Here is a 19,958-nt window from a genome sequence, read left to right as displayed (position 1 = left end):
TCTTACCTCGTGTATCTATCGCAATTGGAGAAGAAATCCACAAGGCATGCAAAGAGGTAGGTCTCTTTGAAAAAAAAAAGAACAATTTTTATTCCCAAATGCATCACTGACATTTTTTGTCATGACTCAATTGTTGTGCAAACACCTTACCTGGAAGGTTAAACAGTGTGTTGAGAATATAAAAGCGCTCGGTATCATCTCTTTGGATGAACTTGTTTGGATAGCGCTCACGGATCTCAGGACTGGGGAACGGGGAAACCCATTCAGATTAGCTTGTGAGGGCCGTGATGCAGGCACGCATACCGTATGAGGACACAAACCTGACAGTGTTACTAACAATCTTCCTCAGAGACGAGGAGAGATGAATGTTCAGAAGCCTCACCCTCTGAGGAAGTTGAATCCATGGACGCAGACCAGTATATTACCGTAGGCGTCAACCTTCAACAGGTTTCCATACATGGTGTCAAACACAAGGCCCCTAAAAAAGAAATAAAAGAACTAATTAAATACATTCTTACTGTCCAAGATCTCCAATCAGAGTTCATTTTCATTTGAGAGTCTTAATATTACTTGTGCTGCTGCCAATTACATTATTTGTAGCTAAATAAACGTCGTACAGAGGTCACAATTACACCCTAGAAGTGGAAGTTGGGCCAACCTGGTAGGAAATGATGGATCGTAGACGAAGCTGGACAGCTCCTGCGGGTAACCGATGGAAACAAGCCGCTCCACAGTCAGCTCAAATCCGAGCGACTCGTACTCTGGTGATTTATACACTGGAAACCAAACAAACAGATGAGGAGGTTACCAAACATTGCAACCATCTGCAATAGGACGGACTTGAGATTGAATGAAAGCAATTGTAATACCGTGCGCTTAAATGTGCAGGTTCCATTAGCTTTGATTTTTAAATAGTCTTTGTCAGTGATGTTTTTTTGACAGACAGACAAAAATTGTAGGGCACGTATGGTCAGTCGGAGAATGCAAAAACCATAAAAGGTGATTTCTACACGACTTCCAATTATGTGAGGGTTTTAAAAAAAAAAAAAAAGTGTGCATACAAAATTGTATTTTCACTGAGTCAAATGGCATCAATGTTTGCTGAGAACAATAATAGTATCTGTTTGTTATCATCCATTAACCTGGAAAAAACAAAAGATCTAATTACCAGTATAACCTCACACGTTTTTAGGTGTATAAATCAATCTCTGCTGAATATGCCACATATACAGAGTGGCAACATCAATTTGCAAGTGTAATTTTCCGGTTTGGTGATGAAGTCCCACCTTGATGAGTGAAATAAAATCAATGCTTTTACATCATAATGGGCAACTGCCTATTTGTTCGGATATTATAGGTAACACAAAACGATAATTCTGATGGGCACATTGCGGGGGGAACAGCAGTAGGCTCATTTGCATGACAAAGGGCTGCCCCTTCAAAACAGGCCAACTTTAGGGAGCTCAAAACAAGACTGTAAAGTATATGATCAAACTTTGTCCTTGTAGTATTTTTGATGAAAGGTCAAACATGTTATTGTAGAACCAATTAAATCTGGGGAAAATATCATATGTTGCATAAAAAATAATTAATTAAAATATTACAAAGTTTGTGGTTTTGTGTAATGTTACAAAAAAGATTATAATCAAATCGCCATTTCACTGGAATTATTGACTGTATATAACAAGGAAAGGAACCTGTTGTGACATTACCCGTGTTACATTCGGTTTGGATCCAATAAATATCTTGTATATTTTGGCCACCCTCCTTTTGCCAAATGTAACACCGGCTTAACCAATCAAAAGAAACAACCTAAAAAAGTCAGCTTTTTAGGTAGGTTACAGGTACATGTCATTATGATGAATTTATTCAACACCATGCCAAGTTCCATTACACTTTTACTAAACTCCCAGACACACCTGTGAATGGGCTTATACATTGCTTCCATGGCAACAAAGGCTAGCATCCTTGTATGCTATGTAGGAATGACGCAACACTGCAAAAGCACTTTAACCCCCGGGAAAGTGCAAACACGAATTGTAATGCAGTTGGGAAGTGCTGTAAAATGTAAATAAAAGCAGAATACAATGATTTTAAAAACATTTTTGGGGGGTGAGGGGACAATTATTATTTGAATTTGCACCCTGCTGGTTTGCTAGTTACATTTTTTTCTATATTCTGCTTTTTATTTTCATTTTACACAATGTCCCAAATTCATTGGGAACAGCAGTAGGCTCATTTGCATGACAAAGGGCTGCCCCTTCAAAACAGGCCAACTTTAGGGAGCTCAAAACAAGACTGTAAAGTGTATGATCAAACTTTGTCCTTGTAGTATTTTTGATGAAAGGTCAAACATGTTATTGTAGAACCAATTAAATCTGGGTAAAATATCATATGTTGCATGAAAAATAATTAATTAAAATATAAAAGTTTGTGGTTTTGTGTAATATGTTACAAAAAAGATTATAATCAAATCGCCATTTCACTGCTTTTTATTTTCATTTTACACAATGTCCCAAATTCATTGGGAATGGGTTTTGTAGACATGTTTTTTGTAAATGCAATGCTATCACAAAAAAAACAAGCAAAGACTGCATCGGTTCTATCTGTGTCTACATTCTGTGATGAGGTGGTTACGTTTTATGGTTCTCTATCTTCAAATTATAAAAATAACTAGGCCTGATCTTGTTGGCACTTAGGATACCTAATTTTCCAGAAATACATTCCTTCGTCAAGAAAGAGTTGCTGTTGAGATTTGGAGTTATATTTTTAGAGGAAGAGTCAAACTGCTGAGTTCAGCTACCTTTAACTGCTGACGAATACTAAAACGCTCGAAGTACACACAATTTCCCCAAAAATGTAATATGAAAAAGTTAATTTATTTCCATAATTTTATTCAAAAACTTAAACTTTGATATATCATAGCTTCAGGGTGCACAATTTGAGCCATTTAGGTATTTGTTTTTTTTGTTTGTAATAATAATAATAATTTGGGCTTCCAGCTCATAAATTCTACAAAATCAGGAATTCAAATCAGGAAATCAAGCTTGACTGGTTTGGCCACTCACCAAATCTAAACCCCATTGAGAATCTGTGATGTATTATCAAGATGAAAATGAAAGGCACCAGACCCAAAAACAAAGAACAACTGACAGCAAGAATCAAGGAAATCTGGGCTTCCATAACTCCCAGGCAATGCCGCACGCTGATTGCCTCAATAGCACGGCGCATCCAGGCAGTGATTAAAGCAAAGGGACCTCCAACCAAGTACTGAAGATTAACAAAGTACCATATTGAAAGTACCATATTTTGATTGGTTTAATTTTATTTGATTTTAATTTGAATTCCTTATTTTGTGGGTTTTAGGAGCTGAAAGCCCAAATAAAAATAAATAAATACTTTCTCAAATTGGGGGCCCTGAATCACTAATCTATCTGACTCACAGTATGGAATTACAAAAATAAATACATTTTAAATACTATTCAAATTTTTGGAAGGTGTGCATGTTGCATTGAATCTATAAAATACTTTAGTGTCTGCTTTGTTATGAACCTTTGTGGTAAACAGTCCCAAAGATGAACAGAGGCAATTATAAAACAATTCAATCAATTGTTTAGTGGGACAGCTTAGCTGCTTCCATTTGCGGGCAGTAAATGATATGTTAATTGGATGTTGGAGTACGGATTGGAAGGGGCTCAGACATATTTACAGAAAACAATGAGATATTAGAGCAGAGATTGTTGATGAAATGTACAAAAAATGACTTTTTAAGTATCCACTCCAGATTGCGCTGTATTGATTCGGTCTTGATAACATGTTCCCCTTCCCTCATGAAGCTCTGTCCCACATGCATATGTGCATGCACATGCACATTGTACACCAATGTTTGTTTGTATCAACACACCTGGATATGTTTCACATGAATCAACAAGGACACTTGATCAGGTGTGAAAATGAAAAATGGGCCTACTTTCAGCAGGAGCTCAGATGAGCGCTGCGCAGGCTGCTCGTCATCACCAAGAGCTACAAATTTACCCCAGGGGAAAACTACAACTAAGACGAGCTTTGCGAGGCTCCGAAAAGGCCGGCGTAGGATTAAAATGCTATCTGACACTGGGACAAGCATGCGTCACATGTTATAAATATAAAATTGAGAATGTGTTTGTGTTGATAGCTGCTTTTCTCCTGGTAGTGATGTGGGAGTTCTTTGGTTGAAAGTATTATAAAGAACAAAACTTACACCAAATATCTTTTACCCTGTTTTGTTGTATCCCAAGCACAAAGATCACACATGTGATCCTTTGAATTAGGACTGGTTCTATTGTTTTGTAAGATCACTAATCCTGAATCCTTTCAGAATTAAAACCACGTTGCCTTTTGCAGCTCAATCCCCCATCTGTCCCTCAGCCCCAGCTGTAGTCCTTCAGTAAACAGAGGGTCTGGGCCCTCTGCCCAGAGCAGTAGCGCACACCAATTCCATTGCCTTCCAACCTCCCCTACTCGCTGCTCCTCCTCCTTCCACCACACTCTCTTGTCATATTCTTCCCGAAGCACAGGAGCGCTACAAAGAAACCTATTTTAAGAGTTGTTTGCCCTCAGTCACATCTGCGATCACCACTCACTTTCTGTAGTTCACTGCCAGGTCCTTTTTTTACTCGTTGACCTTGATATAGACAAAGCTCAACTTAGCATGTCATAACATATCTTAATCTAGACTGTAAAACTCGTCATTACGACTGTCATTTAGGATGTGATTAATGTCTAATTACATAGTTACAAAAGCCTTCTGCCGGGGACGATTAGGCTTGCTAAAGTGGAAAAGTTTGATTGAGAAGTATTGGTTTACAGGAGCAATAACATAAAAAGACCTTTTTAATACTGTAATTTACAGACAGGATTTGAGACTGACTTTCAGGTGTAACATTAGCCTCACCTATTTCTGACAGTAGTCTGTGGTGTTATTTGCAGATCTGCTGCTGTATCAAAAACACCACTGTGAGGTAGTAGTTTTCATACAAGATAGAACAACAAGATCCTGGAAACAAGTGGCCGAATTGGGTTACCTGCGCAGGGTGTCCAAGCTCTCTGTTAGAGATAAGGTGAGAAGCTAGGTAATCTGGGAGGATCTCAGAGTAGAGCCGCTGCTCCTCCACATTGAGAGGAGCCAAATGAGATGGCTGGGGCATCGGAGTTAGACGCCTCCCTGGTGAGGTTTTCCGGGCACGCAGACAACCCAGGAGACGTTGGAGAGTCTACGTCTCTCGGCTGCACTTGGGAACACCTCAAGATCTCCACAGAAGAGCAGGATGAAGTGGCTGGGGAAAGGGAAGTCCGGGCATCCCCGCTGAAGATACAGCCCCCACGACCCAACCTTGGATAAGCGGTAGAAGATGGGCAGATGGACTGTAAAATAAACAGTTCCATGTCTTATCTGGGTATCCAGAAAAAGTATGTGAGGACTTTGGAATTTCTTAAATTCCAGCACAACTCGATCATGAAAGGTTGTCTGATCTTGGACGAATTCTCCATAAATGGACAAAGTTCAACACTACTGCGTCTCTTCCAAGGGGTGGCCATCCTGTAAAGATGTCAGCGGAAGACTTACAGGAATCACTAGGCACATGCCAACATAATTTATCATAGTCGACAAATCAACCATACATAAAACATTAGATATGAATGGGGTTCATCGGAGAACACCAAAGAGGAAGCCACTGCTGACTAAAAATAAATACTATAATGCTGCACATTTGAAGTTTGACAAAGAGCACTTGGGTGTTCCATAGTACTACAGTACTGGCAAAGTATTCTGTGACAAATAAAAGAAACAAAGTTAAATTGTTAGGTGGAAACAGGAAATGCATTTTGTGGAGAAAAAAAAAATAGAACAGCACACTAACATCAAAACTGTACTTCAACCAGGCCTGGAGTGCTAATCAGGAGCGCTGGGAGAATTCCCAAAGGGCCAGGCTGCATTCAAGGCTGCTAGACCGCTTGTACTCTTTCCAGGAATCAGTTTGTGAACTCCTCATTCGCCACATTGTTGAAATGAGGTGTGGTGAGGTGAATATTTTGCTCATTTGCAACGCTGGTGATAGACCACTTGAGCAAATACTGTACCAGGTTTCTCTAGCCCGCCACCGCCACAGGTTGCCCTTCTCAATCATAGACCCAGTTCAGGGAGCAAAAACCGTTTTACGCACCTGCCTGCTCCTTAGCTGCGATGGGGGTGATAAGATGGATGTGACCCTCTGCTCCCAGCCATCCCGAGGGACCAGAAATTTCCTTAAGCAAATAAAATAAACCAAAAATTTTCTAGGAGCCCAGTGACGAATATTATTAATTGGTAACACATTTAACACGACATCCCTTGTCAATTCAATGCCCTGCACTGTTTATACATGCCAGTGGAGGGACGCAGAGGTTAGCAATTTGGCAGCACTGCTGCCAACTGAGAAAAACAAGCAAATACTGCATGGGTTTATGCACCAAAAATCTTCCTGTCGTCCAGCCATGCAAAACGGCCAACAACAACAACAACAACAACAACAACTGAATTCAAGGATCAAAACAGCCAAACAATAAAATCAGGACAATTATTATCAAATCAAAGTGGCAAATTCCAGTTTATAACAATTCTGTAATGTTTAAAAAAAAAAAAAAAAGGATTAGTAAATCCTGAAAAATCATATTTAAAAAAAGATTGAAAAAAAATGTAATTCAGAGTGAAATGCGTATTTGACCAATCTACCAACAATAAATATTTCTGACGGACTAGTCCTCTCACTTTATGAAAGTACTCCTCATCTAAACTCGTTGCTATATGAAAGAAAAACTTGTTACAAGGATAGAGACTTGTCCACAGAATAAATTAATCAGACAACCACTGCTTGGCAGAATAACTTTCATCAGAGACAAGATTTTAGACCTGCAAATGGCTGAAGTGGGCTACAAGACCAATGGAGACTGGGTGAGGAGGAAAGAACTTGGTGTAACAGCTACAAAATGGAATGAAAATCAGTATATGCGCTTCCATCACTCCCCCTCTGTCTGAGGCTCCTTTGTGAGACGTCACCTTATGGGGTGTAAAATTATCATGAGAAAAATGAGGCACCAGCCCAGAACTAAAAGGGAGGCGCTTGTTAGTAATCTCAAGACAGTTGGGACAACAGTCACCGAAAAAAACATCAGTAACACACTACGCCATCTTCTTTTCTTTTCAGCTTGTCCCATTAGGCGGTCGCCACAGCGTGTCATCTTAGATGAACGTGTATTTGTTTGGGACCGTTTTTACGCTGGATGCCCTTCCTGACGCAACCGCCATAGGGGATTAAAATCCTTAAGCACCCATGAGATCCCCCTGCTCAAGAAGGGACAGGTAGAAGCCCGTCCAAAGTTTGCCAATGAACACTTGAATAATACAGAGAATGATCTGGATAATTTTATGTGGTCAGATAAGACAAAAACCAAACTGTTTTGAATCAAGCTGACTTTCCATGTTTGAGAAAGGAAACCAGACTATGATCCAAAAACACCATCCCAACCATCAAGCATGGAGGGAGAAGCATTATGCTTTGGGGTGTTTCTCTGCAGATGGGACAGGTCAATTTACCGCATTGAAGGAACTATGGATGGAGCCTTGTACCGTGGAATCCTAGGTGACAACCTCCTTCTCTCAAGAGGTTGCATGAGGGGTTCCAGCACAACGATGATCCAAAACACACAGCCAAGGAAATGAAGGGCTGGCTAGAGAAGAAGCAACAACACAATAAAGGTCAAGGAATGACCTAGCCAGTATCCAGACCTAAATTCCATAGAAAATCTGTGGAGGGAGCTGAAGCTTGGACTTTTCGAGGCACAATCTCGAAACCTTAAGGATGTGGAGAGGATCTGCAAAGAGGAGTGGTCCAAAAGTTTTCCTGAGATGTGTGCAAACCTGGTGATCAGCAAGAAACACAATAAATCAAATCCCCACCAAGTACCAAGTCAAGTTTTTGATAGAGGGTCAAATACTTGTTTTCCCTCAATGAACTGTAAAACAATTTGAATATTTTGTTTCATTGGATTTTTGTAGATTCTCTTTTTGATATTCTGTGTCTACATTTTAAAATACACCCACCAATAAAACTATTGACCATTCATGCCTTTGTCAGTGGGTAAATTTAGAAAACCAGCGAGGGATCAAATTATTTCTTCCACTGACTGCAGGTGGCAAATGTAAGTGTTTATTCAGTCCTGCTCACCATTATCTATCTAGATTTATTTGCCATTTTGGGTCACATTGTAGGAAAGGAAAAAAAAAAAAAAAAAACAGCCACAAGGAACAAAATTCCAGCCAAAAGTCTATTGGAAAACTGGGTTAAGTGTGTATTACATATTGCAAACGTGTCATGTTCTAATTCTTGTGGTTTAAGAAATCTAAAAACTGAAAATATCATGAATGGATATAAAATCAACAAACCATATTGGCATTCGTACTTGTTTCCTTTAGATGAAGACCAAGATGTTAGTATAAGATGATGACCACAGCACCGACCACCACAAGTAAACATATCATGTAGCAGACTCAAGCATCTCCAAATACACAGAGAGACACGAGAATATATTGTGCAATGTGTCTGGATCTCTTGGTAACAGAAAAATTGTGTCTGTTTCCTTTTTAACAATGAAAATACAGGGGTACCTCTACTTATGAAATTAATTCGTTCTGCAAGTCATTTTGTCATGTGAATGTTTCATAAGTAGAAACGCTTTTAAAAGGTACCACTGTCCAGTTTTTCTTTCTGGTAAAACATGCCATTACAGCTGAAAAATGTCAGACTCAAAACTAATACTTTTCACTTTGGGTTTAGTTTATAAAAATACATAACCAGAACAGCTGTTTTGTTTGTCCCTTCCCCCCCCCCCTGAAAAAATGGCAGTATGAAATAATATATGTAAATAATTCTCCCTAATTTTGTCATGAATCTAGACGTAATAAACAATCCATATTTTACAAAGGCATTGAGTACCATAAAGCACTATTACTCCTTGATCAGTATGGATCATCTAAAACTCAAAGCTAACGGAGTTGTATGGCCAAAATGTCATTACTGCTGTGTAGAGACCTTTGAGGAGGGATGTTTGGAGCTTCAAGGACAAAGTCTTTCAAACATTGTGTTGCTCACTATCTCCTTTGGAGGATCAAAGTGCAACTGTGAGATATAGCTGATGGCATCTTGTTCTTGCTCTTACAAACTCCTCTTTCAACAAATAATTACCAAGGGGGATTGAGTACAGAATGCTGACCAAGAAATGTGTCCGTAACCCTAAACGTTATGTAGTCCAGTGGAAATTCTTTATGATATTGCACGTGAATATGTACCATAAACGTTTAAAAAAAAAAAAAAAAAACATCCATTCATTTTCTACACTGCTTATCATCACTAGGGCCAAAGGTGACCTGGAGCCTATCCCAGCTGACTTAGGGCAGTAGGCAGGTTACACCCTGGGCTGGTCACAGAGTACATATAAACAAACAAGAATTAAAACTTACATTCAGATCTGGGTGGACGATTTATGTTATTAGCCTAACATGCCAGTATTCTGAAAGAGGGAGAAAGCCAGAGTACCTGGAGAAAACTAAAAGGAAACCATGCAAACACTACACAGGAAGGCTCAGGATGGGACAAGTTGGACACAATAGTGCCCCAACTATTGGTTCATTTCATTTGATTTGAATTATTTGGTAATAACACAGAATCGATCATAATAGCACTTCTCAACATACAGTCAAGTATCATTCCCGATGACAAAAACACAATACTGTAAAGCCAGAGTGCTTATATCCGGTGTGGATATAGGGTTCACTTCACCATATAAAAACATCATACAACATAAAACAAATACCTAAACCAAATAGTGTATTAACAAGAACCCTTATATAGAACTACATCACACCTTTCTATGCATAAAGTAAATACAGTACACTTGGGCTGCAACTAAATTATTCTAATAATCGATTGTTTAAAAAAAAAAAAAAGCACTTTTATTTTCCCTCTGTTTTTTGAAAAATAGGACATTATTTAAAATTTACAGTGCAGAAAATGCAACAATAAAAATGGATTATTCAATTACTGGATTGGGCCATGTCAGAAAAAAATATATAAAAAGGTCTTACATGGATACATGATACTGTAGGTATGCTTTTCACAAACATTGACACGTAGTTATGAACGGTGATAAAAAGAGAAATGTCAACTGCTGAAAAACTTGCTCTCTGCGCTAGGATGGCGCTGTGAATTCACAGGGGGACCAAGAGTGCTTTCTGTTGTCAAAGGAATCATCATCCAGTAACTTCACAAACACGTCATATGGTCATTTTTGGAAGCATGGATAAAAACGTGGGGCTGAATCACAGAACAAAAAGGTTTAGTTGGCTCACGTATGCAACCGATCTTGTGTACCAGGGAGTTATGTGGAACTTTCATACCACGTTCATTCATAAGAGAGACCGTGTAAACAGAAGAACCGCAAAGCTGTTAACCTTACTTCAGAAATCATACTCAATCAGGAGCCTGATTTACTTTCTGTCCCCAGAATGTACTGTTTACTCTATGAGCTGTTTTATTCGTACATATACAGTGCCTTGTGAAAGTATTTGCCCCCTTGAACTTTTCAACCTTTCGCCGCATTTCAGGCTTCAAACATAAAAATAGAACATTTTCATTTTTTTGTTTTAGAATCAACAAGTGGGACACAATTGTGAAGTCGAAGGAAATTTATTAGATATTTTAAACATTTTTAACGAGTAAAAACTGAAAAGTGGGGCGTGCATTGTTATTTATTTTCAGAGCAGCAAACTCATTCCAGAGGTTCAGTGAAGATCTCTGAATGATCCAATATTGACCGATGATGATAAATAGAATCCACCAAATGCGCCTGGTCTGTGATAATCTCGGGGCTCTGTTTAAAGTGCAGAGAGCATCATGAAGACCAAGGTACACACCAGGCAGGTCCGAGATACTGTTGTGGAAAAATTTAAAGCCGGTTTGGATTCAGAAACATTTCCCAAGCTTTAAACATCTGAAGGAGAACTGTGCAAGCAATCATATTGAAATGGAAGGAGTATCAGACCACTGCAAATCTACCAAGACCCGGTTGTCCCTCTAATCTTTCTCCTCGAACAAGGAAAAGACTGATCAGAAATGCAACCAAGAGGCCCATGATGACTCTGGATGAATTGCAGAGATCTACAGCTGAGGTGGGAGAGTCTGTCCATAGGACAACAAACAGTCTTACGCACCACAAATCTGGCCTTTATGGAAGAGTGGCAAGAAGAAAGCCATTTCTCAAAAGATATCCATAAAAAGTCTCATTTAAAGTTTGCCACAAGCTACCTGGGAGACACACCAAACATGTGGAAGAAGGTGCTCTGGTCACCTGCAACCAAAATCAAATTTTTTGGCCACAATGCAAAACGATATGTTTGGTGTAAAAGCAACACAGCTCAACACCCTGAACCCACCATCCCACTGTCAAATATTGTTTGGGCCTGCTTTTCTTTAGCAGGGACAGGGAAGATGGTTAAAATTGATGGGAAGATGAATGGAGTCAAATACAGGACCATTCTGGAAGAAAACTTGTGGGAGTCTGCAAAAGACCTGAGACTGGGACGGAGATTTATCTTCCAACAGGACAATGATCCAAAACATCGAGCCAAATCCACAATGGAAAGGTTCACAAATAAACGTATGCAGGTGTTAGAATGGCCAAGTCAAAGTCCAGACCTGAATCCAATCAAGAATCTGTGGCTAGAGCTGAAAACTGCTTTTCACAAACGTTCTCCATCCAACCTCACTGAGCTCGAGCGGTTTTGCAAGGAAGAATGGGTAAGAATTTACGTCTCTTGATGTACAAAACTGATCGAGACATTCCCCAAGCGACTTGCAGCCATAATTGCAGCAAAAGGTGGCGCTACAAAGTATTAATGGAAGGGGGCCAAATAATATAGCACGCCCCACTTTTTAGGTTTTAATTTGTTAAAAAAAGTTTAAAATACCCAATAAATTTCATTCCACTTCACAATTGTGTCCTACTTGTTGTTGATGCTTGACAAAAAATGTTAATTTTATGTTTATGTTTGAAGGCTGAAATGTGGCAAAAGGTTGAAAAGTTCAAGGGGGTCGAATACTTTCATAAGGCAATGTATATAGGGTGACGTATACATACCTGCCAAAGTGTAATCCATATCGAAGCCAAAGCACTTTATCTTTTCCATTGCCAAACTTCTGTTCACGAACACTCTAGAGAAGACAGACCAAAGTATGTGTTACTGGTAATCTTTAACAATAACAGCAATTCTCTGACACAATGACAAATTGTGTTCTTGGGAGAAAAATGTCTCCTTGAGTGTTTAAATTGGCAGAAAAAAACTGGTAGTCAGACTTGAGGATGGGAAATTCCGCTACAGTGAGGCTTCTCCTAAGGTCACATCAATTTTTCTCACCATATTCCTTATTCACCTTAAATAGCGAAATCACAATAAAATAAAGCAATTTTTTAGTGTTTAAAGTAAAGCTGAAATGAAAAAAATCAACAGTTGTCACGAGAAATCTTGCATTTTTTTTTAAAGAGAATAACAACTGTAATGTACAAGAAATTATACGTTTGTCAATGATCACTGACATTTCAGTCTACCTTAGATAGAGGCTTGTTCGATTGTGTATATGTAGGGTACTACTTGTTTAATATTGCTGGCCAAGCGAAATCCAGTATTGGGTCAGGTTTAAGACGAAAAACAAAAGGATATCTTCAGAACCACCATAAAAAACTAAACCTCCCTGCTATAGGTAATCATTTGTGTTACAATTATCACTGCATATATTCGAAAATATTGGGTATACTGTATCGTAATAGCATTTCGAATAAGGACATGCTAATGTTATGAAAGGAACACTTAATCTTTTTGTTAGCATTGATATCCAATTTTAACCTTAGATTGTTAAACAAAAACGTGAAGCAGTTTCCATTTCAGTCAATAAATAGACACTTGCCTTGTGGCTGGTGATTTGTTAAACGTACGCTACTATTTCGAGCGATGGTTAGCACTAAGACTGACAATCAGCCAGGAAACAGTTCGACTATCCTGCCTCGTAAATCAGTCAGTGGACTCATAGTGGCCACAGTGATAGAGATTGTTTACATAACCTGGCTGACTTTGCTGACTTAAGTCAATGCACAAACCTTTTACGATATACAGTACATGTTTCAACAGAGTTCATATTTTGAATTTCCCCAAGTTTTAAATTAATGTCAGTCACTGTGTGGATTACATCCATAACTTAGCAGAAGAGGTTTATGGTTTTAGTTTTCACAATTCGAGACTAATATCAGTGTGGGGAATATATCATGTATTAGCAAAGTTCAGTATTTCATTCTAATCGAAAAAAAGATGCTAATCAGCAAAAACAATCCCAAACTTCAAAAGACAAATAGACTAAAGAGTTACGCCACAATGGCATAATAGATTAAAAATGTATTTATTTGTCATCACGTCTAACTCATCCAAACCAGACAGTAAATACCTTGAAGCAGTTCCATAATGAACAAGCTCCCATTTAGTTGTTTGTCCTGGAAAGGAGTGGCGATGCATTCTGTCAAATTAAACCTCACGTTGACTTTCCGACCTGCTCCAGCAGGCCACCACAGGACCCACAAACAATGAACCCTCACCCTCCCCCCACTCCACCCTCTCTGCCCCACCCCTCCTCTCTTTGCTTTCTTACCATTCAGACGCTTTCTGACTTGTTGCAAAATTGATTGTGGCTATTCTACGTCATTCTGTGTTGTTGCTTGTGTGTGCATGCGTGTGTTTTTTCAAAGAGTTGTTGTCAAAGACATCCAGAACAGTCTCAAGTCTGGCAGAACCTAGCAAGCAACAGCCGTGTTACTCAAATAGTGGAAGGGGTTGTGGAGAATATTTACCTTCAGATCACCAACTATTGTACAGCAGGTATACAAAATGATTGTACAGAGAAAGAATCAAACTATTATTATTAATAACAATAATGTATTTTTTTTACACCACTAATCCTCACTAGGGTTGTGGGTATGCTGGAGCTCATCTCAACTGCTGGATTCAGGAGCCGCGGTACACCTTGAACTGGTTGCCAGCCAATCGCTGGGCACATATAAACAAACAACCATTCACACTCATATTTTTAAGTCCCACTTTCAACAATCTTCGCCCCATAAGAGCAAAAATGGGTTAAATACTGTAATATTAACATCCATCCTTTTTCTTCACTGCTTATCCTCACGGAGTGCTGAAGCTGTCAACGGGAAGGAGGCGGGGTACACCCTGAACTGGTTGCCAGCCCATCGAAGGGCACATGGAGAGAAACAGCTGCACTCACAATCACACCGAGGTGCAATTTAGAGTGTCCAATTAATGTTGCATGTTTTTGGGATGTGGAGGAAACCGGAGTGCCCGGAGGAAACCCACGCAGGCACGGGAGAACATGCAAACTCCACACACGAATGTCCGGGATTGAACCCGGGACCTCAGAACTGTGCGGCCAACGCTTTACCAGCTGATCCATCGTGCCGCCGTAATATTAACATATTAATTTTAATTTAAACAGGTCATATAAATAAAGAGTTTGCTTTCACTTGAATGTCTACACTCAGTAGTACTATGAAATAAACAAAAGGTCACTTTAATCAAACTCAGACATGCAAACACCAAAGACATGCACAAGGTGACAAAACAAACAAACAAGCATTGCAGAGGGATCTGGCAGGATCCCCCAGAGAATGTTTTTAATTTTAAAAAATTAAGTTATCTGGAAGTCTCTGAAGAGTACAATAAGCCAAAATAAACACATTGTATTATTTTGTTTATATTTCAAGTACATGTTGCTGTACAAATTTAGGATTAAAAATAAATTTGCCTCATTTCTTTGCTTTTTTTGTTTTGGCCTCCAACTTGAGCCAGGCCCATCTCCACATGCGCCTGCTGCCTGCTTCAAGCTGTGCCACATGTATAGCATCCTCCTCTTTAAGCGCTCTTATTCTGGAAAATAATTGACCACAATCATTGTCTGTTTCACTTTATTTTTTACTATTACCAACTTCATGGTTAATCTCAAATGCATCCTCCAGGAAAATATTAGGTACATTATTTTTCTGTTGTTATTGGCCATTGCTAAATTTGTAGTTACTTCATTCTGTGTTGTGACATAATCCCTATCATCGCTCCGTCGATGAATATACCTAACTAATATCCATAAACTAATTTGATAAATGTAGGCGTGTTTCTTAATGAATACAAGATGTATTAGTGGATGAACTCTTATCGGCGATGTACATGCGTTTCGTGGTTCCCTGGGACCGAAACCAGTGTCACGACCTGCAGCACCTCAAAGAAAAAATACAAAAGACCAGTGAAATAAATAAGGCTGATTTGATGAACAAAATGTTGCTTAAACGTAAAGTGGCAATAGAGGATTTTCCCCCCAGAGGTGGGTAACCAAATATTGTACTCAAGTAACAACACTGTTACATGACAAGACTGACTCAAGTAAACATAAAAAGTAGTCACCCAAAATTGACTTAAGAGTAGAACGTATACAGTGAATAATTACTGAAAACAGAGGAACGAGTAAGTAGTTTTATGTTTTTTTAACCACGGCGCACTCCCCGCATTACTATGACTGCCAGGTCAGTGACTGGTAGTTGTTAGCCATACCCCGTGAATCGGTGCCTCTCCCTGAGCGGTGTCGTGCATTTAATGGCTTTAGCGAGGCACAATCTTATCTCACAGATGATACTAAATGTTCTTGTTATGCATGTCTGAGTGTTTCACAGACGTCATCACCAATGAGAAAGGTTCATGGAGCCTCTGGATGTCTCACCAAGGCCCAGGTCAACAACGTTGGGTGCCTATATGACAAGAGTCTCCCAAAAATACAACAAGAAAAACAAAAATTGTGAGTGTATTGATGCACAAAATAAGCATCAATTGACGCAGTGAGAGTCATGATCTCAACAGTATGCTATGAGGGTGAGAATTTTGCTTGATGACAAAAACAAAACCACACCCAAGGAACAGTCTGCGAAACTAATGCCAGAGAAACTTGCTCAACGATTGGCCTGCAAAGTTTTTGCACCACTTAATTACATTTATTTGAAAGTACTCAGTGTACATTTTTATTCTTACCAACCCTGGATCGATTTATGGTGTGCAGTAACTAATGCGATATGACATCCAGAAAAAAACAATGTAAAAGTAAAAAAATATATATATATACATATATATTAATGTGGCAGCCCACATTGAGATTGAAAATTGACAACTAAAAATGCCATAATGAGTTTCACATTCTATCAAATTATGTGACATAGCTGCTGGTCCAAACGACTAAAAGAGGAGGCTCAAAAAATAAATCTTGTTTTGGTTTTTTGGGACTGAACGCTGGGAACCGTGAAAAGGATTACTTCCACGTTCAAGTCAGAAACATTCCGTCAACATTCTATGCAAAGTGCATGTTAAACAGATCTGTGGGAAGTAGAGGCAGATGTTTCTTACCTATGGTAGGGCTCTCGTCTGTATTTTTTCATTGTTAATCTGTCCATGTTGGCAGGCAGGTCTGCATAATTCTGCAGTCGATCACTCCAAGAAGTACTCATCTTTAGTCTTTCAGTGTCTGGGGAGACAGTTAAGAAGAATTAAAAAAAAAAAAAAAAAAAAAAGTCTGCATCCGTACTTTCTCAACACGGGCTACCTTGTGGTTCCACATTGCGAGTGGTTCTACCTATCCTAATGCCGTGAAACGTGTATGGTTGAACGCAATCTGTTGCGGGACCCTGTTTCAAATTTGTTGCGTAGTCTGATACAGGCATGACGTCTTATCGGTCTCACACTGGGAACATTTTTTAACTTTGTCGACTGTCAAATATTTACAGCAGTACATCAAAAGAGCCATGACAAGGCTAAAAATGAACTGTACAGTGGCAACAGAGAATAAATGTCTTTTGGGAAGGTGCTCAATGATCAGATTGGTAAAATTATGACATTAAAGCTGATCAAAATAAAATTGTAATTACCAGCCGATACCGATCAAGCCGATCAGATCGCTATAAAGTCTATTAATAACGATAAGATAATCTTTTTTATGCCGACGCAGGCTACAAGTTTGAAGGATGAAACCATCTGCTTAATACACTGCGACGAGAGGTGCTAGCCATCAGCAAGCTCCTGAGCTAACATGGTACTTGAGGCCTCATAGAGCTGATTGTACAGAGAGACAGTGAGCTAGTCCATTGCCTCACCTCTGCCCTTTGTGATGTTTCGGTGCGTAGGTCCACATATTAAAGACACTTGGAGGGACAGAGCGGCACATGTCATTAGGTCTGTGGCTCACACTAAATGTCTGCTATATACAGTGAAGAAAAGAAATATTTGAACTATATGCTACATTGCAAGTTCTCCCACTTAGAAATCATGGGGGGTCTAAAATTTGCATCGTAGGTGGATGTCCACTGTGAGAGAGATTATCTAAAAAGACAAATCCAGAAATCACAATGGATTATTTTTTAACAATTAATATGTGTGATAAAGCTGCAAATAAGTATTTGAACACCGGTCGATCAGTTAAAATTCTGACCCCCAAAGACCTGTTCGTCCGCCTTTAAAAGTCCACCTCCACTCCATGTATTATTCTCAATTAGATGCGCCTGTGTGAGGTCGTTAGCTGCATAAAGACACCTGTCCATTTCCAGCTGTATCACATAAATAAATCATTGAAAAAAAAATCTGACATTGTGATTTCTGGATTTTTCTTTTTGGATTATCTCTCTCACAGTGGACATGCACCTACAATGAAAATTTCAGACCCCTCCATGATTTCTAAGTGGGAGAACTTGCAATATTGCAGGGTGTTCACATACTTATTTTCTTCACCGTATATCGACAGGTACTAAAAGAAGTACCTTGTAGTACCTGGTTTTGCCAATGGAAAGTGCCAATCCTGAGTAGACCTGGGCCAAAATTAGTGGATAATGTGCTGTGGAAAGGGGGAAGTAAAGCTTTGCTGGTCATTCATTACTGCATCATTGTAAAATTGCAGACAATACACAGCTAGAAATGGCCACATGAAACACATACTATTTTCTTATTTTCTTCACTGTAATACTTCCTGCTAGTTACATACTCCCAAAAAAAGATAAGGACAGCAAGCTCTTCTATAAAGTGTGACATCCAGAGTAGAAGCATATCTTGATGTAGGCATAAGTATCGTCTTTACTGCATGTTGTAGCAGTACACATTATATAGTGCGGGGGGGGGCTCATGCTGGTCTCCTGACTACATGGTTGGGCAGCTCATATTCTTATTTAGTGATGGTTGGGCGACTCATGCTGGATACCCAAGTACATCACTGGGTGCCGTTTTAGTCACACCCCCAAAAAGCTTGAAAACTAAAATGGTGAAAAACAGTTCAATGCCATAGCGCCACAATTTAGCACAAGAGTCTCAGTTCTCAATCTTTGTATGTTTCCACCAATTATTTTCAAACATCTCAAATGTATTTAAAAAAGAAATTTCTGAATTCACTTTACAGAGACTTCAAGTTCAATACGTAGTGAAATAACCCCAGTGTTGCTCACTCAGGTTACAAAATAACGCCAACATCAAATGCACGTTGTCCACAGTTAATCTACATGTTGTCATGGATAGAAAGCGTATCTCCTTCGTTCCATTGCCTATAATCAGTCACAGATAGGCTGAAATTAAACAGCCAGACATGCAAAGCACACTTGCCAAGAAAATGAAGTACTGTACATCCTTAGGACCACATACAATATTTATTTCTTAACTTTTTGGCTGTGCTCCATTGAACCACTACTACACTATGATCACTAAATCTTAGTTTTGTAGCTATCCTGCCCACTAAATACAGAATGAAAGGAGTCAGTCCATGCATGTACCACCCCCCCGTGCCCCAAGTTGAAGTAATGGCAGTTAAACAATACAGAAAAAGAATACCATATATAAAATATTCCAACCATTTAAATCACTATTAAGAATAATTTGTTTTCATTGGTACTACTTATAATCTTTTACTTTCTAAATTACCCCCATTTTTGTTACTCAAGCTTTATTTGACAAGAATAAATGGTGCTCTCTTACTATTTTTATCAAGTATGGTACAACCTTTGGTTTCGCTTGTCACAGTGGACAGCATTTCAATGCACGCCAACGCAGTAAGCATTTTCGGTGTTGAAAGCTCAGACAGCACAACAGTTTCTGCCGTCAATATGTAAAACACCATCTGACAGAAAAATAACATCTGTCTTGAAATGTGTGATAACCTGGGGTTACGCAATAGCTATACTGTATTTATTAGTTCGGTACTGGTACTTTCCGAGGTCAAAATGGCATCAAAATATTTTCCTTTTTAAAGACGAGATCGCTCCTGCAGTCAACACTGCTGTGTATCACCATGTTTACCATTTAGAGTTAACTCAGTTTTGAGTTTAAACATGTCTCCCGTGCACTCACTCGACATGCCAAACAGAATTTAACAAGTCAACTTCCATTAGATTCATGATTGTTTTTTGTCTTGTTTATTTTTTTTATTTCAATCGCATGCTGTGAGCACTGTTTTGCGCTTGCTGTATTAACACACATTTGTGCATTCCTTTTTCTTTGGACGGGTGCTCTTATCTTTACTGAAGCGTTCTGATTGATTAAGAGTATATTTTACTGTTTGAATTTGTGACAGTGGTAGTGTAAATATAATAGGTGATGAAATCACAGCATACAGAAGAAACTTTAGAACTAAGTGGGAAACATTTAAAAAAAAAAAAAAGGAATGGCTTGGTGTCGCCTCAAATGAAGCATGTCAGGGAGGGAGTGGAGATGTTGGGCTCAACTGCCGTATTATTTTAAAGACATTCCACATTTTCCACGCTAT

The 19,958-nt window shown here is 39.0% G+C and overlaps 1 protein-coding gene across 2 annotated transcripts in view; it reads right to left on the bottom strand.

The window, feature by feature from the left end:
• nt5c2b (5'-nucleotidase, cytosolic IIb) overlaps positions 1 to 19,958 on the bottom strand; it is a 32,584-nt gene that overhangs the window by 11,403 nt on the left and 1,223 nt on the right. Inside the window, exons 2-7 of one of the 2 annotated variants that reach the window (XM_061829400.1) lie at positions 16,571 to 16,688; positions 12,211 to 12,284; positions 659 to 776; positions 383 to 478; positions 151 to 242; positions 7 to 64 (exon numbers count right to left, since the gene is read on the bottom strand). In XM_061829400.1, the coding sequence (XP_061685384.1) occupies positions 7 to 64; positions 151 to 242; positions 383 to 478; positions 659 to 776; positions 12,211 to 12,284; positions 16,571 to 16,671 (539 nt within the window). In that variant the 5' untranslated portion in view covers positions 16,672 to 16,688. The other variant, XM_061829401.1, reaches the window with a different exon arrangement.

The sequence above is a fragment of the Syngnathoides biaculeatus genome, chromosome 9, assembly GCF_019802595.1.
Source record: "Syngnathoides biaculeatus isolate LvHL_M chromosome 9, ASM1980259v1, whole genome shotgun sequence".
In the NCBI taxonomy this organism is placed as follows: Eukaryota; Metazoa; Chordata; class Actinopteri; order Syngnathiformes; family Syngnathidae; genus Syngnathoides; species Syngnathoides biaculeatus.
The sequence above is the reverse complement of the archived record's forward strand: the minus strand, read 5'-3'. Positions and strand labels throughout refer to the sequence as shown.